The 21,532-nt window shown below is 37.6% G+C and overlaps 1 protein-coding gene across 9 annotated transcripts; it reads left to right on the forward strand.

The window, feature by feature from the left end:
- Positions 1 to 3,333: 3,333 nt before the first annotated feature.
- On the forward strand, positions 3,334 to 12,628 carry LOC105919221 (histamine N-methyltransferase). Of its 9 annotated transcripts, none has more exons than XM_021311701.2 (8): positions 3,391 to 3,409; positions 4,058 to 4,202; positions 4,367 to 4,512; positions 5,679 to 5,731; positions 7,293 to 7,400; positions 9,916 to 10,046; positions 10,222 to 10,315; positions 11,881 to 12,628. In XM_021311701.2, exons 2-8 carry the CDS (start codon positions 4,182 to 4,184, stop codon positions 12,240 to 12,242), a joined length of 915 nt encoding a protein of 304 aa, XP_021167376.2. In that variant the 5' UTR covers positions 3,391 to 3,409; positions 4,058 to 4,181; the 3' UTR covers positions 12,243 to 12,628. The 9 variants fall into 9 exon arrangements, with proteins under 9 accessions (XP_021167409.2, XP_012709956.2, XP_021167376.2 ...); XM_021311685.2 differs by having other exon boundaries at positions 3,393 to 3,409; positions 3,966 to 4,122; XM_021311734.2 differs by lacking the exon at positions 4,058 to 4,202 and having other exon boundaries at positions 3,334 to 3,409; positions 4,371 to 4,512.
- The last annotated feature ends 8,904 nt before the right edge of the window (positions 12,629 to 21,532 follow it).

A 21,532-nucleotide genomic window follows, 5' to 3' on the forward strand; every position in this document is an offset into this window, starting at 1 on the left:
ATTTGTCGTAAAGTATCTTGCGAAAACATCTGTTGTGATTCGGCACTATACAAATAAAATTGACCTGAGGTTATTTATATTGACCAAGAAAAGCTTATACAAAAGTCTGTAAATGTTGGCTTCAACAGGAATGACTGATAAACAGCTTCATTACCAGTGCATGTGGTTCAGTTGAATTGAAAACATACTTGATGGTAACATTTAGCTCTATGACAGGTTCAAGTTGTAATTTTTGTTGTGTGTGTTTTGAGGTACAAATAAATGTCTACAGCATGCTGGTGAAGATTATCAGTCATCTAGATCATGGTCATTCCAAAAAAGGTTAAAAAACAAAACAACTGTTTAAGGTTGGTTAAGAGAGAAAAACGCACCTTAAACAGAAGGAGGACTTAGGTTCCAACTTTCAAAAACTTACGACACAGCTATAGGGTTATTTCCTGACAATTATCACCTCAATCTTCACCCCCATACGGGTGATCAAAACATCAGTGTTGTAAGACAGGCCAATAACGACCCTAACGACTCCCCATTGCAGAGGCGTGGACCTGTTTCGGTTCAATTTGCATGTTATCTAAGCCATTACAAGGTCTTTGTCTACTCCAGCCATTTTGAATCGAGAAAGCTTTCTGGATAGGAAGCCAAACTTCTTCAAACTTTGGAAAAAAGTCCAGTTGTTTTGTTTTTTAACCTTTTTTTGAAATGTCTACAGCATTAAAGATGAAATTAAACACATTCTCTTCAGATGCACTTTGTCTTGTAGAGCTTGTTTAACCTAACCTGACAACAGTCAGATGCATGTCTCGCTCCGCCTAGCTCCACTCACATACATCTGGGACATCGCCCATTGAAAGTGATTTCCCCAACCAAATTTATGGTCTGGCCAATCAGGACGCAGGGCGGGTGTTTCCTGGATGTGACGTAGCGGAGAAGCGACCGTGAGATTCCAACAACAATGGCGGCTTGCATCGAGGAAGCAAGCGTTAGCATTGATGCTGCTATTTCTTCTGTGTTGTCCAATCTACCTGATATTGTTTCATTAAAAGAACATCAGAGAACGGCTCTGAAGGCTTTTGTTGGTGGAAACGATGTTTTCGCCCTTCTCCCGACCGGATTTGGCAAGCGATTAGCCACTAACGAGCGGTTAGCCGCTAACCGTTAGCGGTTAGCGCAAACCATATTAGGAGGCCTTTAGTCCTCAACGCGGTCTGCCCGGGATCGACTTTTTTTTTCCCCTGCGTCGGTCTCATCAGCGTAACGGGTTAGCTTCGGTGTGAGTGGTTGAAATAGCACGTCATAAAGATGACAGACAAGTGGCTTATCCAATCATATGCAAGAATTTTTGATAAGCCCCAGCCTTCAATAAGGCAATTCCTATGGCGGTGTCCCAGATGTATGTGAGTGGAGCTAGGCGGAGCGAGACATGCATCTGGCTGTTGTCAGGTTATGTTTAACCATCAGAAGCCAAACTAAAAAATATAAAACAACTCAGTGAGATGGTAAATATGATAAAAAGAATTACAGTAAATTAGAGTATTGCCACTCTGTGCCAGTCAGTATCCTTAATTTAAGCTCAAAGCACTGTTTCGTCTATACATTTATCGTAGCATCTAACATCTGTGAGGTAACAGACTAATTAATAATGATAAACGGAGTGTTTCGAGATGAACTTGTGCTTAGTGAGTGCATCTAGGTGTGCGAGTGTGTGCGTATGCAGAGATAAAAGAAGAGAGGGAGGTTTTAACAGCGCCTTCTAATGAACATCTGGCTCAGAATTAGACATAGTTAGACTAAAAATCTGTTTCATCATTTGCAAGAGGGAGTTCATTCCAATTAGGTGAATCATGGCAGAAAAGTGCTAACTTTTCCACCCCCTGATTCTTTTTTCTTTTTTTTTTTTGGTCTCCTTTTGATTCAGCTCTTTGTAACTTTATATCTGAGAGAGAAAAGGTGACACATGGAAAACAATGAGACCAAAGAGATAAGATGGTGCAACCTTGTGTAATTAATGAAAGGACTTTGAAGTGGGGTCTGACAGGAACATTGAGCCAGCAGTTTTTTTTTAAGTATGTGGCAATTCAGTGAGACTCAAAGAAGGCGAAGTATGCAATTTATGATTCTCTCCTTAAACTCACATAATAGTCTTTGTTTTATTTCAATTTAAAATCTCAATAGCTATTTACAGGGCAAACAAAATGTGCTTGTTTGAAGCTAAGACAAAACAGTATCATATATATTAGCATAAATTTATGTCTGATTATGAAAGAAGAGGAAGATTGGACACATGAGTAGCACCAAGGTGGACCTGTGGGGCAAGTCGCTGGCTCCCCAACTGGTAGAGAAAAGGTCTGTGCCAGACGACTCCTAAAGGCAAACCATGCTTCAGACTCATACTTAAACGGCAGAACATTTGTCAACAATCTATAGCTTAATATATCAGGGCAGTATCTTTTTTTTTATTATGTATTTTTTATAAACATTTGTGACATCTGTCCACAGGTTTCAATATAGATTGAAGGACAAAAATGATCTCAGATTTTACACGTTTACAATGTTAACACTGTCTTAATTTTTTTTTTGCCTATATGTAAGTTTTTTGGATCATATGAAAGTTATGTTATGCTTTCAGATGAAATATTTTGCTTAAGTCTTGAAAATATAGCAGGAGCAATTCTACTAGCTGCACTGTTAACATCAAATTGTGCTACTAGATTTTGTGTATTTTGAATGAATGAATGAATGAATTAGTTTTAAAAATCCAGCAAAAGCATAAACTGAACACATACAAACATTATGTATAAATAATGATAAATACAATTAATTATATCATATCCATAATTTAGTCATCATGTCTGAATATCATACTTTATTTTAGACTTAAACGTCATATAACACGTCTTATGGCACTTCAACACATTTGAACCAAACTATGACCTTATTATATGACCACCATGATGAATCAATACACAATAATGATGATAAAAAATGTTAATACCATTACATCCAGTCTCTTCCTAAAAATAAAGTGACTCCAAATGGGGCCCCAAATCAAGTCATGTTTTGCTCCCATAAAACAGTGGGCTGTCTGTGAATTTATCTCTGTTCTGAGCAAATCTGTAAAGCATACACTTAAATTTAAGACAGTAAAGTCAGAATAGAAAGTCGGCCCTTTTTAATGGGATATTTTTATTTTATTAATCTTTCTTTTCGAACCGAAAAACCTACAAACTACTTCACACGGGCCTGGGAAAATTAGACTTGTTTTCTATGGATTTCCTCCGCCACCTTTCGCCCTCCCTAGAGGGAAGCCGTGACACATGTGGGAGGGTTCATCATCATCATCATCATCATCATCATCATCATCGCTGCAGCCTTCCACCTTCCGCGGACGTGCTTCTGCAGGAAGACTCCAGTAAGTGATCAGCGTCGCGGTTTGCTTTAAACGCTCACGGCGAAAAACTTCGCGAACGACGAAACTCGCTCTCGGGTGGTCGCTGAGGGGACAGGATGGACGCGTTTTGCTCGTATTATGACCAGCTGGTCATTATGTCGAGGGTACATGACAGCGTCTGTCCGTGTGTCCGCGCGCCGCCTGCCTGCCTGCCTGCGCGTGGCTTTGTGCTTCCGCCGCCGCTGAAGTCATTCTCTCAATAAACGGCCAAAGGAAATGACAGCAGAATTATTTTACTTATAACGCTATTATAATTAAGGTGACGTAGACCAATACGATGTGGTGTAAATATTAACGTGCAAGCACACTTGACAGGATCTTCAAGAGCAGTAAAAAACCCATTTGGGTATTATTGTTAGGTGTTTAAATGTGGTTAAGACGAAATGAAACAGCATAGAACGCGCACAGTATGTTAATTACTGGTGAAATCATGTGATATATTATTTCTTACCTTGAACCTAATCCTATTCCTTTTTTTTTTTTTTTTTTTTTTTTTTACAAATGTCAAACTTGGAAGATGTTATGTAAAGTACAGATCACCCTGAACCTACCATCCCTATGTTGAAACACAAGGTGGCAGCATCATGCTCTGGGAATGTTTCTCTGCAGCTTGGACAGGGAAACTGGTCAGAGGTTGCAGAGGTCTTGAGACCGGAGCAGGGGTTCATCTTCCAGCAGGACATCAGGCCTTAACATGCAGCCAGAGCTACAGTGATGGGAATCGGATCAAAGCATGGAGCTAAATTCACTGGGAGTCAGTGAACAGTCTGAATGAGCTTGACCTGATTTGTGAAGAAGACTGCAAAAAAAAAAAAGTTGTAAATAGATACTATGTAGATAAGTACTACATGTTTGTCTATGGCTCTAAAATGTGAAAAGGGTAATTGTTTAATTGCCCTTGAAATGCCTCTTGTCCAGATAGGTATCATGGGATCACCACTGAAGAGTCTGGTTCATGATGACGATAGATACCAGAAATCATTCCACCTATTCCTGGAGCGCTCATCTGAACACCAATGCATGCAGGACTTCATCCACAATAAACTACCAGAGATTCTGTCCAGGTAAGCTACCCCAGTTAGCTTTAGCAACGAGTCAACATATTGACACTTAAAGATATCGGTGGTCCTGCAGCTGAATCCAACCGCTTGCTGCATCAGAATAAACTCCGGTCTAAAGTATAACTGTTTACAACAGTGATGGGTATAATGTTAGCTAAACATCTACACTAAACAGTACTAAACATTTTCTAACAATCTTACAACCATGACAGCTCTTTGACCTTGTTTGCGACATTTGAGTGGTCAATTATGCAAAAGCGTTTTGTCTGACCTCAAAAAGGTGCTTAATAAACTTTTTTCTTTCCGCTGTATCCTTTTTTTTTTATATTGTGAATAGAGGTGGACAATATGACATAAAACCTCTGCTTCTATGAGGCTTAGAACGGCTGTATTTGTACATTCAGCAATGGCTGTTTTGTAGGCATCCATGTTGTTTTTCCCCTACTAAGGGAAACTGGAACACAAGAATGCGGAGATGACGTAATCTGTGTCTCTTCAGTTTCTAGTTCCGAGGCTAATCGAATGCAGCAGTAGCCTGAGGCACACGGATTATAAAGTTACAAAACCTGTGAAAATCAGAAGACATGGGCTGTGTCTCGCCTATTATGACTGAAAATAGTTAACAGAGTTTCTCGTGACTAATCTCAAGTGCAAAGTCTGTTTCGTAGATTAACAATGCTTAGCTGAAAAAATGAAAAGTATATATTAACCAGTCAAATCGTATGAGCATGGTTGTGAATTCCCAAAAGTAAGGGCATAAATGAGCTCTGCTGGCACAGGCTGTGGGAGGTGACTGACGTGCTGCGGAGCACCAAACCAAACTTTGCTCTTATTTTTGACGTTTTCATGAGCCGATCCGTCAGGAAGCCAGTTGGATGTGATTTGCAAGTTAATTAAAAGGTGTAATAGAGTTAATAAAAATTTGGAGGTTGATTGACAGAATGCGCCACAGCGACATTCAAAGCCTAAGTTCTCGCAGAGGCTTCAGTCGTTAGATCAGAACATCTCACATTCCCGAGTGTCAGGCAGAATTGTCAGTTACAGGCCCAAAAAGACGTAACCCACATTTGGCAGGTTGGAAGCTGTGAATTTCAAGGCGTTGCTGCACTGAAGACTCTCCTTTTTCTTTTTCTTTTTCTTTTTTCTCGCTTTTTCTGCTTTCCCCACAGTATTGGAGATGGAAAGTCCCATCTAAATGTCATTGGAGTTGGAAGCGGAGCTGGTAAGAGCACAAACTATAGGAGGCTGACACTGCTGAACCTGGCTTATGTGCTGTGTGACATGGTAAATAGCTGAATGACCTCTGCAGCAGACAGCTAAGGTGAGGGAAAGTTAATGAATCAGCCGTCTGTTACCGATCCGATTAGAGAGTTTCTTATTTATGGCTGCTACGAGAAAAAGAAAAAGAAAAGACAGTCTGGAGGATTTTCTTGCCATCTGACCGTTTTTCAGATAAATCTTTACCATTAGTCTGAGAAGATGACCCTAACATCATGTTGCTTTACAGCAACAGGTTTTATAGCAACACAGTGTCATTTCTTTTCCTTTGCAAACAGAATACAGTCCTGCAGAGCACTGTTACCCTTTACTTATGTCAGAGTCAATCCTTTTAATTTACCTGAGCTGTCATGACTGTATTATAATGGATTTTCTAATGGACTTTAAAGTCCATTAGAATGACTACAGGCCTCCCTGCAAGGTATCATTAAACATGATCAAAACTATTCATTGCATCCCCGCATCAGCTTCATGGCTTAAATGCACATCTCTCTGAATGTCAACTTGTCACCTTGAATAAGAATCTCCTCCCTTTTGCCAAATGACAGAATTAGAGTTGGACTACCTGCCCTGGGTTTTAGACAATGCAGACTTAGTTGCATATACATTAACGTTAAATGTAACATTTTAAGTGCAACCCAATGTAAAATTTAATATATCTTATATTAAGGGATAAGTTGATTTTTTTTAAAGGTGCATAGCCACTTTATTTTACTTTCTTTTTACTTATTCGTCAGTAGCTTACTCTGGTTGCATACAAGGTTTTTATGAAAGATTATCATGTCCTGCTGGTGTATTAATTATTACTGTGGCATTTTACTCTCTGGTTTTGCTCAATTAGTTAGTAAAGAAAGTCTTTTGTGTTTACTTTATCAGCAATTCAAAGTCACTTTCTAATTCAGAAGTAGAGGAGTACCAAGAAAAACTCAGATGTTGCCATAGTGGGTTGCTATAACTGAAATCATTAAAGGCCTTTTATAACCTTTATACACCTGACAGATGGGTTTTGGTACTCTAACTCTTGTTTTATTTTAGAAAAATTAGAGTACTTCATGTAAAAACTATTTAAAAAAAATATTAACCTGTTTCTTTTCTACTAGATGGCTCTTTAAATTGAAATCATTGTGTTTTGTTTTTGCACTAAAGGCTATGTAAGAAAAAGGGTCACGCTATCTAGTTTTGTGTACATGTTAATGATTGTTTTTTTTGAAAAGTAACACAGACCTATAACATTAATATGAACATATATAAATTAGGCTAAAATCAGTTCTGGTTATTCCATTAAAAACCAATGATACGCTCAGATATCTGCTGCAAACAAGGTACTGCTTACTGGTAGTTTCGCTACAGAAAACCGATGGAAAAGCATTGCAATGAAATAATTAAACACTTTTTTGATCCTACCATTAGGGCCAGCAAGTGTAGGTTGTCGGATTTTTTGGTAAAAGACAATTTGTTTTTTGTACTTTTTGTTTTATAAAAAAAAACTGTCTTGTTACTTTTAGGTGAAATAGACCTAGAGTTGCTCAATGAACTACATAAGAAGCATCCAGAGGCGATGGTGGATAATGAGGTGGTGGAGCCGAGCAGCCAACAGCTACATAACTACAAAGGTGCAGTCTTCTAAGGTTCATCTTCTTCTGACATAGTACAAAATGCATCTCTCTGCTCACATGCGCTTTAAAACATGGCTCAATATTTAATTTTCTGGCTGGAATAAGGTACGGTCTTTGTTGTATTTATAATGCTGAAACTATGTGTTAAAGCTTTCTTATCAATAAATTAGTAATACCATCGCTCCTTTATTAGAGGAGAGCAGGTCCTTGAACCAAATGTCAGCAAAAATAAATCTCCGGACTAGCTACCCACCGAACAAGTGGGTAGCTAGCCTGCACTCTGCTGATTAACTCAAATGCATTTCAACGCTCTTAGCTTGCCTTACTGTCCTCTGAAAAAAGTATAACCTTTCTCACGGTAATGGACAGTTCCTTTTTAGTCTCAATGTCTAAACAAGACGAATGTATAGACGAGACTGTAGTGAGGCAAAACAGGTAAAGGAAGGGTTCAAGCATGGGGCAAAGAGGCTCCAGATACAAAAAGAAAGCTCCAGTCATTTATTAAAAGACGTTTAACCATAATAATGGTATAATGACACATTTTTAAAATCCGTGGTGTGCCTTCATATAGAGAACCAGCCTATACCTTATACTCACTGCTTCCTGTACTCAATATTTTTGATCAGTCAGGGCAGATGTTTATGAATTTAAGTCTTTTTTTCTAATAAAATCTGTATATTTAATAAGATCTTCCGAATGTATACTGAGTGCAAGATGGGTCTAATGCTACTTAGAAATGACTGTTTCATAAATTTAATTTGAAAGACCAAGGCTTTAATGACAGTGTGCACTAATCACGTGAATAATAGAAACTGTTAATTGATCTATTCTTAATGAAGGAAAAAAAAGACAGTCAAAAGTGTTAACTTTGTTTTAAGGTGTGCTCAGTACTGCAGAATATACAATAGCACGGAATTTAAATTGACACGTTTTCACATTTTAAAATTAACATATATCTGTTTTCTTTCCGCCACGCAATAAAGACTGTGATGTAACGCAGGCGTGTGCTGGTTTGATATGAGAGGTGAAAATTATACATTAACAATTTCAGTTTCACATTACCCCACCCCCCACCCACCCCAAAAAAAATCAGCGCAGCCAGTAAAATGTCCCATGAATTGGTTGTAGATGAATGACGGCTTTATTGCAGCCTTTGCTTTTAAGTGCTATATGACTAAAGGCTCATAAAAGTGTTCATACAATGATCTTTTGTCTAAGGTTCATTTTTGTTTAAATAGTGATGACTTTATTATGAATGAGATTAAAAAAAATAGCCATGCAGATAAACAGTTTGAGTTTGATTGCTTTTTAAAATGAGTTGTACCACCCTTTCAGTAATATTTTTTTTTTTTCCAATTTAAAACAGCAACAAAAAAATTCAATGTGTAGGTGGGGGGGGGGGGGCATAATGCCCTTGGAGTAGTTTATTTTGGGGTTTTTAAAACAATTTTGTCATGTAGCAATGGCAGGTTCTTGTTTATCTCGATTTACAAATAGTCCATTTGTAGAATTAAAATCAGATTAATCAACATTTGTTCACATTAAATTAAATCAAGCAAATCAGGAACGCGAATGATGTGCATGAGTTGAACAACCTTAAATTACTATATGGTTGTAACAGCTTTATTTATTTGTTTATTTATTTATTTATTTATAGCATTTGGTTATATTAAAATATACAACTGCCATTAGCTATAGTAATTTTAATTAACCTAATTATAAGACTTGTAGATTTACAAATATTACAATGGAGTATTGTTATTCTAAAGTATTGATCAAGGCAAGGGTATACAAAAGCTCTACAGCATTAAGAAATATGATAAAACACAGTAGAGACAGCCACCAAAAAGCAAAGTGTGACTTTACTAAGAAGCTGACATTCCTCCAAAATTCATGAAAAGCTGAAATGGAAACTGGTCAGTGAGGTTGCCAAGAGGCCTGCTGCAACAATGATGGAGGAGCAGGAATCGCTGGCAAGTGCTGGTTATGTTCTGCATGTGACAATAGAAAATCTGTGTGGGGACACGAACAGGGCTGCACTCCAGAGATGTCCTCAAAATCTGACAGAGTTTGGAAACTTTTGCTCGGAAGAGGGGACAAGTGTTGCCCAGTCAAGGTGGGAAATGCTGTCACCTATCAAGAAAGATTGAATGCTGAAATCTAATAAAAAAAAAAAAAAAAGGTGCTTCTGCAAAATATCAGTTCAGTGTGGTGGGAAAATATATGTAAACTGGACTTTGCACAACCTCTTGAACTGAATTATGTCTCTGTGTTTAGCAGATGTGTGTGTTCACCTGTTAAATGGAACAAAGTGAATGCCAAATTACAAGTGAGACAAGTTGGGAAATGATTTATTGTGATCTCATTGTTTACATCATAAAAGCCTGACATTCTGAGGGGTGTACACTTTTCAGCTGGCTGTATTTATTTTCTTTAATAGGCAATACCCCCACCCCCCTAAAAAACAAATACAAAAGACTGGTTCACATTATATTTAATTGTCTGTTTAAAGTTTTAGTGTCGCAGAAACCCGAGTTGAATTACATCAAGTTCACCTGGAACAAGATGACAGCCTCGGAGTTTGAGGAGCACTGGAAACTGAGGAAGGTGACAAAGAAGGCAGACTTCATTCACATGATACAGGTTGGTGCTGAAGTATTGCCAGCCCTCGTGCTGTATTTTTGACACATCTAGGTCATATTCATTAGGTGGCACTCGACAGCAATTAATCCCATTAGAGCATCTGTCTAGCATAGCAATATAATTAGGTGCTCCATGAATGCAGTTACCAGCTCATTATGTGTGGTGAAATCGACAGATGCTGTACTATGTGAAGGATCCCGGTGCTACCATCAGCTTCTTCCAGAGTCTCCTCAATACGAATGGGAAGCTTCTTATTATTCTTGTGTCTGGTGAGTTGATTGACGTCAATTTAAATTAACAATTGTCCTTGTTTTTCCTTGCTGATGTGATTTGTCATGCTCTAGAGTGAAATGCCAAGCCTTGCTAAGCTGTTCACATTTTGTCACGTTAGAACCACACATTTCAGTGTATTTTATTGTGATTGTATGCAGTAAATCTTCGAAAGCAATGCATCATTATTGGGGCTTTGCGAATTTATTTATTTTTTTGCCAAAAAACAAAATTGCAATTTATTTAAATCATAATTGCGACTGCGATTTAATTTTGACTTTTCTCCGCATTAACCACAAGCAACAAAAATGTTGTGTAGAAAAATATGTTTGTAAAAAAAACAACTTTTTACAGCAAAAAATGTAACTGTTTTTTATTAGAATGTTTATATTCATGTATATTTATATGATATATTTATCTGAATATTCCTATTCAAGAGAATAGCTTTGTGAGTTGGACATCAATCCTTGTTGAACAAAAAGTGCAAAGTTCCACCAACAGACAAGTCTATTTATTAAACAGTTTGACCGGTACTTAATGCTATGGTGATATTCCTGAAGGTTTCTGGTTTTAAAAAAAAGTATTGCTTATATAAACTCTAAAACAAGTAATAAAATGACATATTCTCACTTCTGCAACTCTCTTCCATACCATCTGGAGGCAAACTCACTTTAAATATATTATCGACACCTAAAGGACTTGTCTTTTCCATTAATTGTTATGCAGCCAAAAATAGCATACCTCTGTGATTTGGAATTTATTTTTTTTAGTAATTGTGATTATAATGAAAATGCCATTAATTGTCCAGCCCCAATCATTATGAACTGGAAGGAAAATTATTCATGGTTTAAAAACTTTTTTACAATTACAAATCTAAGTCTGATGTGTACTTGTGTTCAGCCCCTTTACTTTGGGGCCCCTAACTAAAATCTAGTAAAACCAAGTGCTTTCAGAAGTAATCTGATTAGTAATCAGAATATACCAAAAATTAGACCGTTCGTGGAAAACGCTAACATGGTGCATCAACACCCCCTTCCTACTGTGAATATTTTGGTGAGTACCATGCTATGAGGATGCTTTAAGCAGGGACGGAAAAGATTGTCAGAGTTGTGTGTGGAAACACAGGCTAATCACAAAACAACACCTGTCTGAGATTTTAAAAGAGTCTGGGATGGAGGTAACAATACCTAATTCCAGTTGAGAGTCTATAGCAATTTGCCTATTCGCTCTCCATATAATTTCACAGAGCCAGGCTGTTTTCTAAAGGAAGTTAGTCAAAAAAATATTTTTAGACAAAACAAAAAGCTGCCGGGGACACGCACAAAGAGATTTACTTCTGTAATTGTAGTAAACTGTATTTCTAAAAAAAAGTATTGGCTAAGCGAGGCTGAATACAAATGCATGCATACATTTAGAATTAGAAATGTTGAAAACTGACCATTATCTTTGCAATATATTCATATATATTGCAGTTATAACATGACACAGAATATAAAAAATGTCAAGGTGGTCCTATTTTTGTAAGATGCTGATGGTAGTACCGTTTCTGTTCCATCGGTTCAAGGGGAGAGCGGCTGGGGGAAGCTGTGGCGGAGATACAGGAAAGAGCTCTGCAACACGGACATAAGTCAATGCGTGACCACGGGAGACATCAAAAGCCTACTGGACTCAAAGGGAGTGAGCTACCAGAGCTTTGACTTGCCATCTCAAATGGATATCACCGAGTGTTTCACAGAGGGAGATGAGAAGGGAGAGCTGCTTCTTGACTTTCTCACCGAAGTGCTGGATTTTAGTAAAACGGCTTCACCCGAGCTGAAGGCTGGCGTTTTGGAGCTCCTCCGGCATCCTGACTGCAGCGTGGAAACTGAGGGCAAAGTTGTCTTTAACAACAACCTTGGTGTCATAGTCATCAATAAGCCAACTTAGGAACACATCAGTGCTAAAGTGAACGTTAACTTAGTGTTAGATGATGTACTATTTTTAAGCACAGTTAACATCTTAAAGCTTTATTCTATTTTGATTTTAGTTTTGTGTACATGTTAATGATTGTTTTAATTCTGAAAGTGTCTTGCATAAAGTTTGCACTGAATGTATTCCTTCGTATTTTTTATGATTAACTTCAGATTATTCCCACAATAAAGATAATTCTACATCAGTAACAGTTAACGACAGTAGCTTCGGATTTTAAACAATCTACAGTTTTTAATGAGTTGCTCCTGGCAGCCTGCTACTCAAACCTCATTATCTGTGTACTTTAACCAGAAGCTCTGTTTTATTGCAACTGTACAAATAAATAGAAAATTGGACAATTAGCTTTTCTCACAGAATCACTTCAGATAAACGTAAATTAAATGTGCATTATGCTTTGGAATGCTTAAAACTGTTATCTGTCGGGGGTTGAACAAAATATCCTTTAGGAGTATTTTATTTAGTTAATTTAGATTAATTTACCTGCTAAACAGTTTGGTTTTGTTAACAGAAATAAAGTTTGACAGTGGCTCTGAATTAGACTTAGACTTAGACAACTTTATTTGTCATTTGGTATGTACAGGGTGCATACAGAACGAAATTTCGTTGCATACAGCTTATAGGAGTATAGTCAGATTCCAGGTGGAATAAGGCAACATTGAAACACAAAGTGCAGCAGTGATCAAAATGTTAACATATAACATTGCAGGAGAAGAACAGTATGCCGTCACAGTCTGTCAACATGTTAGACTACAATACAGTTGGACTTTACGTTTATGGCTTAGTACTGTTTCTCTCCTAGTCATAGCTGTTGACTGAGCTTTTATTACAACTCGCTGTATGTGCTCTCTTTTAATAAACCTGACCTGAAAACTGTCCCACAGCTTATCAGTTTAGCTGTGTTTCTTTCCTAGATAAGCCATCTATGGAGCTAGTCTGCCATTAGCACTTTTACATAGAAAGGTATTCTAAGGTCAGTTCTTCTGTGTTCTTTGTGTTTGTGTATACTTGCTATAATTTCAAACCTCCAGTCGGTCGTGGCACATTGCCCTTCGCACTGAGCCTGGTTCTGTTGGAGGTCTCTTCCTGTTAAAGAGATGTTTTCATCTCCACTGTCGCTACATGCATGCCCAGTATGAGGGATTGCTGCAAAGTCAGCAACACAATGCAAGCAACCGTCTACTGTTGCTTCGTGCTCTTTCAGTAGGAGTCAAAGACTCGATGCAATCTGCTGAGTTTCCTTAGGTAGAACACTTTTAACCAGTCTTAATCAGTCTGTATGATTTGATAGAATTGACTGCCTTGGGGTGACACGTGTTAAAAATTGACTCCATAATCAAAAATGTATTGAACTGAAACATCCACTTCCAGGAAAACCCATCACCGAAGAATCTTCACAGCAAATCTTAGAATGTTTAAGGCTGATGAATGTTAAATGCCCAAATAGGCAGTAAATTATGGTAAGCAAAACCGATTTTGTTAAACAAAACAATCACTACATGTTTTATTTGGTCGATGCCATAACATTTATTGGCAAAATATTTAGTGGGAATATTTTTTTTTCTAGCTAGCCATTTCACCTCTCTGTCAATTCCTATTAAATTTTTCAGGACAGGCTTGGTAGAGTTGATATTTTTGGACTGTGGAACCATCCAGAGAGAACATTACATGCACAGGGACAGCATGCAAACTCCATGAAAAATTGACCACAGGCCAGGATTTGAACCCACTCCTAATAACTGTGCCACAGCATAGCCCTGTCATAGGCTACACATCACTGGAATGAAATCAAATTATTTTATCTTTATATTCATATTCGGACACTCAAACATATTTTTAGAACATATGAGCAGTGAGAATGACCAACTCCAGTCAATATCCGTGCACTTTTATTTTTGAAAGGTCCTGGCCAGTGTTACTACCATAAGTCCTTGTGTTCCTGTGACCTAGAAAACTGTGAGGGCTGGACTGGCTTGACCCTCTCTATTTTCAAAGTGGAGGCTGGCTTGGCTGCAGTCTTCCAGGGGCGGGAGAGCTGTCCAGTGCTTGAATTCAAGAAACCTGTGCAGAAACTCCGTGATCCTAATTCCTACCTCCTGAAAAATCCACAAATGTGAGGTAGTTTGCCTATAATGTGAATAAAGGTATTTCGGTTATGTATAAACTGCAGGGTTCAGTCATGAACATTGAAGGAAGGAACACATATTGTGGAGAGCAAAGTCAACTCTTTCCAGTATTATCTGCAAAGTTTTGGAGAGCACACAGCTGTTCTCAAGTGTCTTCAAAACATCATATTGAGTTTAATACATATTTTCACCTCCAATAAGAAAAATGCTTCAGACTTTAGACATAATTTTTGGCTCCAACCCTACAGCCTCAATGTCTCTTCAACAATCTGCCTGTTAAATGAGCATTGATTTAGAAAGCTCATCCATCGCTGCAGCATGCAAGCGATTGCTCAGTTGATGTGGGACCTAATTATTACACAGTTTGGAAGATAACCCAAGAAAAGAAGTTGCAAAGAAAGCCATGAGCAGGTGCAACAGTTTGGCAAGTGTATTTTTTTTTTCATTCTGGAAAAGAAAACGGAAAACTTAAATTGGAACTGCACCATGTAATTTAAAAATATTTAAGCTTAATGGTCTGCTCCGGGTGAGGTGGATGCCCAGATGCTCTCTATTCTGGCGTTCCCTTCTGTTCCAAAAAACTGCTGACATTGTAGAGGGCAGCTCTGAGCTCACAGACACCTTCAAAGGTAATTATTAATACCATTGAGTTTGTTATTTACAGTAGAACCTTGTGTTTTGTCTTGTTAAATATGAAAGAACCACAACATTTTAGAAATAAACTGTTTAATTGTTGTTTTATTGTTTATTTGTTTTTTTGGCCGATATGGTTTCGTAAATCTTTGACCCACTTCTACCAATTTTAATAGGTTTTGATTTCTCTTTAAGAACTAAAATGACACAAGATATACAAACCTTTAAAACTACCCTTAAAAGTATGTTTTTTTCTGACTTAGAGGAAATTCCATGCTGTATGTAAGAAAAGTCACTTTAAAATAGGGTTTTTCGTATTGTTTTAAAGCAAATGTGAAACAATATCGCTTTTCTAAGCGATTACTGATGTTATTACAGGGGCACTACTACAACAACGTTCTCTGTGTGCATTTCTTAAAATAGCTGCATCCTTTAATTACTCATTAAATGTTTTCTGTTTTGCTAATATTTTCTAAATCCAGCCTGTTCTGTGACAGATGATCTTAAGTAAAAAAAAACAAAAAAAAAAAACAGAGCAACTTTGCTGAACTTTGTTTACCTTTCCTGTTATCTGCTTTAAATTTTGTTCTCTCTCGTTCTTACTTACTGTAGCTTTATTTAACTAGATAAATTGTTTCTTTAAATAGCATATTGCTTCTCTGTGCTTCCTCTGACTTCCTTTTTAGACTCTTCACAGATACTGAAGATAGCCCTAGACTATGATTTAAGGATTAGTCAAGAACAGTGTGTAGACATTCTGCCATATCTTAATGTGGTCACTGTGTTCATTGTATAGTTTGAAAGCTTGGCAACCAAGACTGCAAGCCTTCAGAAGATCATGTTCTCCTGGCACAGCATGTGAGGACTATGAGAAGCAAGTGAGCACATAGGAAAACAGTAAGAAATTTGACTTCATACACATGAATCAGGTATTATGGAATAAAGTTTTAACTTTTTTTTTCTTGCCTTCTGTTCCTTCAGCTGCCAATTAATCAAATTAAGCTAAATAGTGCCCCCTAGTAATTAAAGCTGTGACAAATCCCTTTCATTGAACGGACTACACAATGAACCTAAAGATAAGCCCAGAGCAGTGCTTAAATTGATTTAATCAGTTGGGCCACAAGATCGCGTTACTCTGCATTTGTTGAGTATTATTTGAATAAAAAACATTTTAGGTGGAGATTGTAATATGAAAAAAATGTAGAAAGGTTAAGAGTAAGAATACTTTCACGAAAGACCCTAAACTGTGAGGTCGCTTTCCAAATTTAGTTTTCTGCTTCAGTTACAAATACAGCTTGCTCAAACTAGACAAAAATGCAATTTGTATGTACATTTTCTAATTAAGATGTCTCCTGGATATGAAATATGAATGAAAACAAACACAAAAACAATTAAGCGTGCAAATATTCCAGCCACTGAAATAAAAGCTTTCTCCATTAGATGATCTACTATGTAAACAGCCTGGCTGAAAGTATGAAGTTTCACCATAACCTTGTGATTATTGTCGAAGCAGGTAAGCAGACTTGAACTGACTGGTTTTACAAAAATATTTGATTTAAAACGTTGAAATTATTAATATGTATGTAACTGACTGAAAATATGTCTGATATCTTTATCAGTTTGGATAATCCTATGTTTTTTCTTCTAACAATTTAGCCAACAGTGGTTGGGACATCCTGTGGAGGACTTACAAGAAGAAGCTGTGTGTTGGAAGAGTCACAGAGCACGGCTCATCAAGAGAGGTCATTGCTTAAGACTTAAGAACCAAGGCTTGAAATTCAGTGAACATCCTGTTCCCAACAGCTTGGAAATTACAGAATGCTTCAACCAGAACAGCGTAACTGGAGAACGTCTGCTGACTCTCATGACAGGAACGGACGATTCCTACGAATCCTTCCCCTCAGAGGTCAGAGCAGGCATTGTGGACGTCCTCAGGAACAAGTGAAGCACTAAAAAAGATGACAGGATGTTCTTAGAGAGCAATCTGAGCTGTAGCTCTGTTCATGCTTAAAGGAGCAATAAGTAATACTGACACCTAGTGGCTCAAATCGGTACAAGAGCTTGCCAGTGACAACTATATAATAGGCAGTTTCTAAACTGGGGTCCCTTTTCATGCCTGTTTATTGTGGAAATTAGATCTTTTGAGACTGCTGATGCTCAGTAAATAGCTAAAAATGTCATGTGCTACTAAAACTGTGAACGACAACTTTTTTTCTCAGCTTTTCAAGCAAGATAGATTTTGTCTTAATAGGGCGGGAGCAAAACTTGTCACTTCCAACATGGTTTACTCTATGATTCATACGCCAGCAGCTTTCTCCTTGAACAAAGAGCAGAAAGTGAGCAAACAACTGGTGGCTCCAGTCCAACTGGAGCCTGCTGAGATTAGACATGCAGAAACAATGGTCCAAAAAAATATACTTCCATATTATTACAAGAGGACTTCCACCAGAACCCAACAAGACAAAACGTGGGGCCCCCAGCAGGCTTAAAAGAGAACCAAAAACTTCCTTTCCCCCAGACCCCATCCCACGTCCCCACTCAGGAGGTGTACGTCTGCTGTTTCACTGCCAAAATAAGAGAGGCATTTAGGATCGGAACACAACTATTAAAACTAACAGGCCTTGGCATTGGTCATTGGTCACCCTGGTCTTTAACAATCTTGTCCTCCAGCAATGACCTTCACTGCCAGACTTCTCAGACCCTGTCTCCATCTAAGACAATAGAACCTTGATCATGGGTGGCAGCTGCTATGCCAACCAGAAATAATAAAATTATAAAATTATGTAGAGTCATAAGCCAAGGCTATAATACAATTTCTACACTACAAACTCAATTAATAAACCCGTCCCCAGTGTCAGCGGTTTTTCCCGCAGGCCCTGAGTACAGCAATTATCAAAGCATTGTTGAAAAATAACAATTTGCACAAGCTCCTACTGCAGAACTACGGGCCCATCAAAGGCCACTGGTCAGTGTTTTCCTGTTTTTGTTAGACCAGACCAGACCCCCCTCTGGGACACACATCCAGTTCTGTAGCCTTTTCTCATTCGTATAAGAATTTCATAAATTCTGAAGTGGATGAAGATCACCAACCTCTTTTTTGATCATTTAGGCAAGTAAGATTTTTTTTCCACAACTGTCTTGAAAGTGAAATGTGTCATATTATTAAACTTGCGTTTCCTTGTCTAAAGATGTAATTGTTTAGCATTTTGTGTCTTTTTATTCAGCAAGTTTTCCAGTTAACCAAACGCTGAATGGGTAATTTCAGCTTCTGTTCCTGATTTCAAAGGAAAGCTCACTTTGAACAAAGCAATTTCGCCCAAATCCTAAATTACTTTCAGTTTTTAAATGTGTTGATCAACAAGGGGACTTTTATGTTATAAGAAAGATTATTATTTAAATGTAAGCTCTTAATGCATCAGAGGCCACTTCTCTTATGACCCAACAGGTAATTATAGCCCAATTTTTCTGAGTTTACAGTCATAGTAACATAAAAATGTTAATACTATAACAACCAATGATGTTTTATTTGATGAAAAAACAAAAGTCTTCAGAAGCAAAGGTGCAAGATTTATCCCAAAGGACAAATCGGGGTACCACAAGGACAATCGATATCTTTCCTGGAAAGTTTTATTTAAGGTCAACACTATTGTCAATCTTATTTTCTTGACAACATGGCCCAAGACCATGTAAAGTGAAAGGGGAAAAAACAGAGGAAAAGAACTGCCAGAACTTCCTGTCGAACAACTTTCTCTATCTCGGAAAGTATGAGGACCAGCTGTGTGATTCTTTCACCGTAGGGAGCAGCAGGCCTCGCTGAACAATAGTGAAGATTTCCACATACGATACTCAAGGCAAAGCGAGGCAAATTTATTGGCATTGCACATTTCAGTAAAAAGACAATGCAAAGTGCTTTACGTGATTAAAATATAGGAAAATAAAAACAGAATGAAAGCAAGTGTCTATAAAAAGTGGTCTAGAAGAGGTGACGATGGAAATTAATAAATTTTTTCTTTCTTTTTTTTTTTTTCCTTTTGAAAGATTTCAATCTCAACCTCCTTATCAGTTAAAATTTAGATAGCCTCTATGAAAATCTAAGGGTGTTTATTTTGAACATTTAAGTAGGCTTGAGGTTTAAAAAGCCATAGTAGTCAAATGTCTGAAGCAGGCTTCGTTCCAGCCGTAGTGTTAAGCCCTATATGCTGCAATGATCTGCTGAGTGAAATATGAAGGCTTTTATTTTGTAGCATAAAGTTCAGCATAGGGGTCACTGAGGGGTTTAGTTCCATTTGTTATAGAAATTATTTTCTCAATAAAGTGCCATGGATATATGTTTAGGTTTTATTCAGAGGTTGACATGGGAGTGGATTTTGTACACTGTAGCTGCTGAGGTCCTTTGGGTGTGTGGTTTTAGGCACTGGTAGCACGCAGGAGGTCTACAGCTACAGCACTCTCCCCAGCTACAGACTGGTGTTGAAGATGTGTCCCAGGATCCCACAAAGCTGATCTGCAGGGCACCTCAGGGCCCTGGAGCTGATGCTGTCCGGACCTGCAGCCTTCCTCCAGACGTTTATCCTCCAGCAAGGGCGATTAACTTATACAGCCAAAGCTTCAATGAGGTGGTTTATGTCAAACTTTATTCATGTGTTAGAATGCCCAAGTCGAAGGTCAATGCCAAAATCAAATTGAGAATATGTGGCAAGACTTTGAAATTGTGGTTGACAGAAAAAAGTAAATAAAATACATAATTAAATGTGCCTTGTGATAGACTGCAGCCTGTCTAGGGTGTACCTGATCTCTTGCCCATTGACCGCTGGAGATGGACACGCCCCCACGACTGTGCACGGATAAGCTGAGGTAGAAAATGGATGGACGGACATTAGATGTATTTGCATTTTATAGCTGGATGCTAAATTATTGGGCAAAAGGGGTATGAAAAATGTTTTTAATAAAGAAGTTAATGTCTGGAATAGGGTTGCAACTTGCAGGTTAGTTATCTGTTCATGAGTTGATTGAATGTTGATTCATCTTAATGATCAAATAACAATGAATTGATCAGCAGCCATTTGCTTAAATACCTGAGATTTCATACCTGTGCAAATCCTCAGTTATCCGGGTCATCGCAACAACAAACAGGCTTAAATCGGAGGCAACCGGACTTTCACTCAGTTTTTCTGAAAATGTTTTTGCACCTATCCATGAGTCTTTGTCAATTATGGCGGCTTGCACTTGAGCAACCAGTAGCTGGAGCGCTGCTGTTTTTAAACAGACCTGATTTTTCTCTTGTACCAAAAGGGTCTTTTCATAGCATAACATTTTTTTTCCCAATACACAGAATAAAAAAAAAAAAAACTTTGACATATATCTATGAGATATAACAAAACAGAAACCTAGGTTACCGAATAGAAAAAAATATATACAGAGAGAATAAAATGTGTGAAACACTTAGTCCTCACTATCAACCGTGCTTATTGGCATCATGCAGCTATTTTTCCCACCATGTGACAATTTGTTGCTGAATGCCCTCCGCTGTTCTTTCATCACACCCTCACCTTCCTCTCACATCGGTAATTTTCTCCTGAGAAGTTGACGCTGCTCATCCATGCAGCTGAATGGCTGAATGGGCATTATGTTGGCGACAACTCAAAGGAAAAGAGAAATCCCAGCAGGATTCAGACACTAGTGTGAACCTCTGGCACCATCTTCAGGGCGACATTGGTTACTGGAGGGAAAATCATGGCAGCTCTTTGATTTAAAAAAAAAAAAAATGAACTTCTCAAAAATAGTAATCAGTGGCGTCTCTGGCATGTGTGGGGCATAAAAACTTAACACTTGCAGCAACTATTTGTTTGTGATGCATACAACCTGACTTTGATCAATTTTAAATGAAACATAAACTGGCATAAACCAACACACTAGACATGTCATTTTATATAAGCTAAATGTAATTTAATTTTAGAGACTTAGACTTAGACAAACTTTATTTTCATTTTGTATGCACAGAGTGCGTACAGAACGAAATTTCATTTGCATACAGCTTAAGAATTTCAGTGAATTGCAGTGGATTCCAGAATAAAGTAGCTTTGCAGGATAATAAAGTAACTTAGCAGGAAAATAAAGTAACTTTGCAGGATAATAAAATAACTTTGCAGGATAAATGAAGTAGCTTTGCAGGATAAATACAGTAACTTTGCAGGATATAAAGTAACTTTGCAGGATAGTAGAGTAACTTTGCAGGATAGTAGAGTATACATAAAATGTAGTATTTTATACAGTTGTTTATACATAAAATTACAAATAAAGGCTCACAGAAAAAGATTTGCATAAATCCTTCAATGAGCTAGCAAGGACAACCAACACTAGATTAATATTTGCTTTTAGTTTCCATTTTCCTATGTTTTATTTTGTTTAAATTTTCTACTCCAACAGTTTTTTTACTTGCTTTTATTCTGTTTTTATTTTTCAATGTTTTAATCATGTAAAGAATTTTGC

Source organism: Fundulus heteroclitus, chromosome 7 (assembly GCF_011125445.2).
Source record: "Fundulus heteroclitus isolate FHET01 chromosome 7, MU-UCD_Fhet_4.1, whole genome shotgun sequence".
Classification (NCBI taxonomy): Eukaryota; Metazoa; Chordata; class Actinopteri; order Cyprinodontiformes; family Fundulidae; genus Fundulus; species Fundulus heteroclitus.